This window comes from Drosophila guanche, unplaced genomic scaffold (genome assembly GCF_900245975.1).
Source record: "Drosophila guanche unplaced genomic scaffold, DGUA_6, whole genome shotgun sequence".
NCBI classification, from domain to species: Eukaryota; Metazoa; Arthropoda; class Insecta; order Diptera; family Drosophilidae; genus Drosophila; species Drosophila guanche.
In genome coordinates this window covers 2,834,363-2,838,987 of record NW_022995753.1, presented here as the reverse complement: position 1 = coordinate 2,838,987, position 4,625 = coordinate 2,834,363, and the positions used below count along the sequence as shown (strand labels likewise).

Here is a 4,625-nt window from a genome sequence, read left to right as displayed (position 1 = left end):
TCAATAAAGCAACATGTACGAGTGCACCAGATGTGGCCACAAAAAGGGGGCTCTGAGCTCCATGGCTGATTACGACTTTCCTCGCTGGAAGACACATGGCTCTGAAGAGTGTCCCATTGAGGTACTTGGGCGGGAGGACATTTGCGGTGTCTGCCGTTGCCTCTGTTTCTTTGCCATCGTTGACGACTACGAGCTGGAACCACTGCATGGGCAGGTGTCCCCCGGTACTCTGGATGCGGATGCCATCGCCGTTGATCAAATGAAAACGGACTCAGACACGGACACAATGGATACAAGAGACGAGATGGTAGATGATTTTCTGACCAGAAAATAAATACAAACCGAATATTAAGAATTATACATACACTTTGGATAAGATATAAAGGGTCTTGCAGCATCCCCAAAACCATAGGAGGCCCCAGTTAACCTTTGGGAATTGATATTTAGAAAGATTTATTTATGTGTGTTTGACCAAAGAAAAGGCTACCCCAATCGAGTATTTGAAGAACGTTTTATGGTTACAGATACCCCCCGGCACGGACCATAGATAGATGCTATGGGCATGGGCTATAAGGATAGGAATGGAGCAATAACTAAATAGGAAGATTGTCTGTCAATAAAAGCAGTCAAACGATGTTGCAATAAATATACATACATACATAAGATTAAGATAATTTCTTTCTATTTGTCTTTCGATTTGTAAATACTGATTATGTCAGGTACAGAAAGAATCACTCTCTCTCTCGCAGTGTGGCTTGGCTTCTAAGAGTGGTAAATACAAAGTTAAGAATATTCCATTGGCTTGTTTTTACTCAATATAGTCTCTTTCTTCCAGCGTGGCTTAGCCGTAAGGTTGTTTGTTTATGTCCTGAATCAGTAAATAAAAGAGCTAAGGAGGAAAGTGATGATACAAAGGAGTGGAAGGGAGTCAGTAGCATTAAATATACCTACCGAAAATAATAATACCTAATAATAATTAAGACAGATCTTAAATGGTTTATGCTAAGAATAATTTGATCTAAAACGCGGAGGTAGGAAAGTGTACAGACGAGTGCTCGTACGACTACTTTTTTTTGGGAAATTCCAGTTAGTTGTGTGGAACAAATCAGTGTCTCGTTTTGTGGAAAACTTCATTCCAAGACTGACTCTGTGCTGGAAACAATTATTGCTACACTAAACATTTTATATAAATAAATATCCCATATCCCAGTCAATCAGGTAAGCCATACAATTGCAGAATGTACGCGTGCACCATATGTGGAAAGACGAAGGAATCTATTAACAATCCGGAGTACGATTTCCGTCGTCCAAGTACCAGCCCAGAGGAGCGTACCGTAGTGGGTTCCTCTGACTTATGCAGCAAATGTCAACAGCTCAGCTTTTTTGTCAACCTGGAGGATAGTGATGATGATGATAATGATGAAAAGAATGCGGTAAGCCATCAGCAAAGACCAAGAAGTTTCAAATCAAATCCAACTCGCTCCCTCCATCCGTAGCCCGACTGGGTCCACCAGCAGACCGTTGAGGGTACTTCCACTTGTGATTCGCAACATGCCCATCCGAATCGACCGCCTGAGGTGCCGGTCCTGCAGAAGCGCCATTATATGCGGCAGAAGAAGGCTCCATTGACTACACCAACTGTATGCGAGAAGCAGCAACACCCTGAGCTGGAGAAGAAGACTTCTTTGACTTTCTTTGCTCATGGTGCATCTCGGGTGGCAGAGTCGTATGGAGTGGCGCCTCAAGAAGCGTGAGCCTGGTCGTTCTCTCCACGTTCTTCAAAAAAAAACGCAAGAAAGGAGAAGAAGAAGTGGATGCCGGCAAAGGCATCACTTCAAGATGCATTCAACAGCAAAAAGGCCACTACTTGGAGGCCGACTTGCCTAAGTCCATCATGCAACGTTGCGACTACGAGCTAAGCTTCCCGAATCCATGCCTAGCCACAGGCATGCCAGCATGGCCAGCCAAATGCCAATTCCGCACGGTTCTCAATGACCAGGAGATCCAGCAGGCATTTAAGGAGATCTTGCAGAAGGTTGCCCTCTCGTTGCAGAAAGCGAAGACGTCATGCAAAAATCAGAGCATTCGTCGTTATCCCATTGAGTGCCCCGATGCGGATTGCCAGAGCCCAGTCTTTGTTTCGGGCATACTCAGCCATATACTGAAATATTATAGCGCGTTGCCCATCGATCGGATGCGCCTGCGGCAGACCATGACCTTCTTCTTGGACCCAAACGTGATGCGGCGCAACCATGCCAAGTGCCAACAGACTTTCGGTGTGCAGAGAAAGGGCGACCAGCTGCAGCAACTGATGGCCGTTGGGCCCCGCCTGACCGGTAGCTCTTTGGGACAGAGTGATCAAAAGGATGATGACTCGATTTCTGACCACATTGAACCCAACTGACAAGCGCATCTTTGGCACACTGGCCACAGACCGCCCTGACTCCATGATGATGGCAACTGCCCGCACCTAGGACTGTCTCGATTTGGGCGCCCTCTTTGACGTTCTAGCGCGCCCATCCAAGAAACGCAATGAATTGATAGCAATTCAAATTCAATTCCCTTAGAAATATGGAATCATCTGCATCTGTTATGCCAATTTAGGTTTATTTTCAGACCCAAAATTGTATGGTTCCTTTTGCCTTAAGATATGTTCTCTTATGGAAACATATTTACAGAAACTCTTGTTTATTTTTAGTCCAAATATATGTCAAATGTATGTGTTGAATGCACAACCAGCTGATGCAGGTCATAATTAATATATTTTTCATCTAGGAAACCACCAAGAAGATGTTTATCGGTCACGGTGCTCACCCAAAGACAATTTCAACGCTCTTCCAGTGGGGCTTAGCCTCTCCAGCTCTTTACCTCCATATCCCACTTTTCCACTCGATTTGTTTTGAAACTCGATCACACACTCTAGGGCATTTCAGTTTTCTCACACTTTTGGCACAAGCTAGAACTCGTTTACATAGAAATTCCCAAAAGTTGTTTACCCTCAATAAAGCAACATGTACGAGTGCACCAGATGTGGCCACAAAAAGGGGGCTCTGAGCTCCATGGCTGATTACGACTTTCCTCGCTGGAAGACACATGGCTCTGAAGAGTGTCCCATTGAGGTACTTGGGCGGGAGGACATTTGCGGTGTCTGCCGTTGCCTCTGTTTCTTTGCCATCGTTGACGACTACGAGCTGGAACCACTGCATGGGCAGGTGTCCCCCGGTACTCTGGATGCGGATGCCATCGCCGTTGATCAAATGAAAACGGACTCAGACACGGACACAATGGATACAAGAGACGAGATGGTAGATGATTTTCTGACCAGAAAATAAATACAAACCGAATATTAAGAATTATACATACACTTTGGATAAGATATAAAGGGTCTTGCAGCATCCCCAAAACCATAGGAGGCCCCAGTTAACCTTTGGGAATTGATATTTAGAATGATTTATTTATGTGTGTTTGACCAAAGAAAAGGCTACCCCAATCGAGTATTTGAAGAACGTTTTATGGTTACAGATACCCCCCGGCACGGACCTTAGATAGATGCTATGGGCATGGGCTATAAGGATAGGAATGGAGCAATAACTAAATAGGAAGATTGTCTGTCAATAAAAGCAGCCAAACGATGTTGCAATAAATATACATACATACATAAGATTAAGATAATTTTTTTCTATTTGTCTTTCGATTTGTAAATACTGATTATGTCAGGTACAGAAAGAATCACTCTCTCTCTCTCGCAGTGTGGCTTGGCTTCTAAGAGTGGTAAATACAAAGTTAAGAATATTCCATTGGCTTGTTTTTACTCAATATACTCTCTTTCTTCCAGCGTGGCTTAGCCGTAAGGTTGTTTGTTTATGTCCTGGATCAGTAAATAAAAGAGCTCCCATCCAAGAAACGCAATGAAATGATAGCAATTCAAATTCAATTCCCTTAGAAATATGGAATCATCTGCATCTGTTATGCCAATTTAGGTTTATTTTCAGACCCAAAATTGTATGGTTCCTTTTGCCTTAAGATATGTTCTCTTATGGAAACATATTTACAGAAACTCTTGTTTATTTTTAGTCCAAATATATGTCAAATGTATGTGTTGAATGCACAACCAGCTGATGCAGGTCATAATTAATATATTTTTCATTTAGGAAACCACCAAGAAGATGTTTATCGGTCACGGTGCTCACCCAAAGACAATTTCAACGCTCTTCCAGTGGGGCTTAGCCTCTCCAGCTCTTTACCTCCATATCCCACTTTTCCACTCGATTTGTTTTGAAACTCGATCACACACTCTAGGGCATTTCAGTTTTCTCACACTTTTGGCACAAGCTAGAACTCGTTTACATAGAAATTCCCAAAAGTTTTTTACTCTCAATAAAGCAACATGTACGAGTGCACCAGATGTGGCCACAAAAAGGGGGCTCTGAGCTCCATGGCTGATTACGACTTTCCTCGCTGGAAGACACATGGCTCTGAAGAGTGTCCCATTGAGGTACTTGGGCGGGAGGACATTTGCGGTGTCTGCCGTTGCCTCTGTTTCTTTGCCATCGTTGACGACTACGAGCTGGAACCACTGCATGGGCAGGTGTCCCCCGGTACTCTGGATGCGGATGCCGTCGCCG

At 43.9% G+C, this 4,625-nt stretch overlaps 1 protein-coding gene across 1 annotated transcript; it reads left to right on the top strand.

Annotated features, from left to right (window-relative positions):
* The first annotated feature begins 1,130 nt into the window (after positions 1 to 1,130).
* Positions 1,131 to 2,057, top strand: LOC117588462. Its single transcript, XM_034279751.1, has 2 exons — positions 1,131 to 1,433; positions 1,497 to 2,057. Exons 1-2 carry the CDS (start codon positions 1,239 to 1,241, stop codon positions 1,752 to 1,754), a joined length of 453 nt encoding a protein of 150 aa, XP_034135642.1. The 5' UTR covers positions 1,131 to 1,238; the 3' UTR covers positions 1,755 to 2,057.
* The last annotated feature ends 2,568 nt before the right edge of the window (positions 2,058 to 4,625 follow it).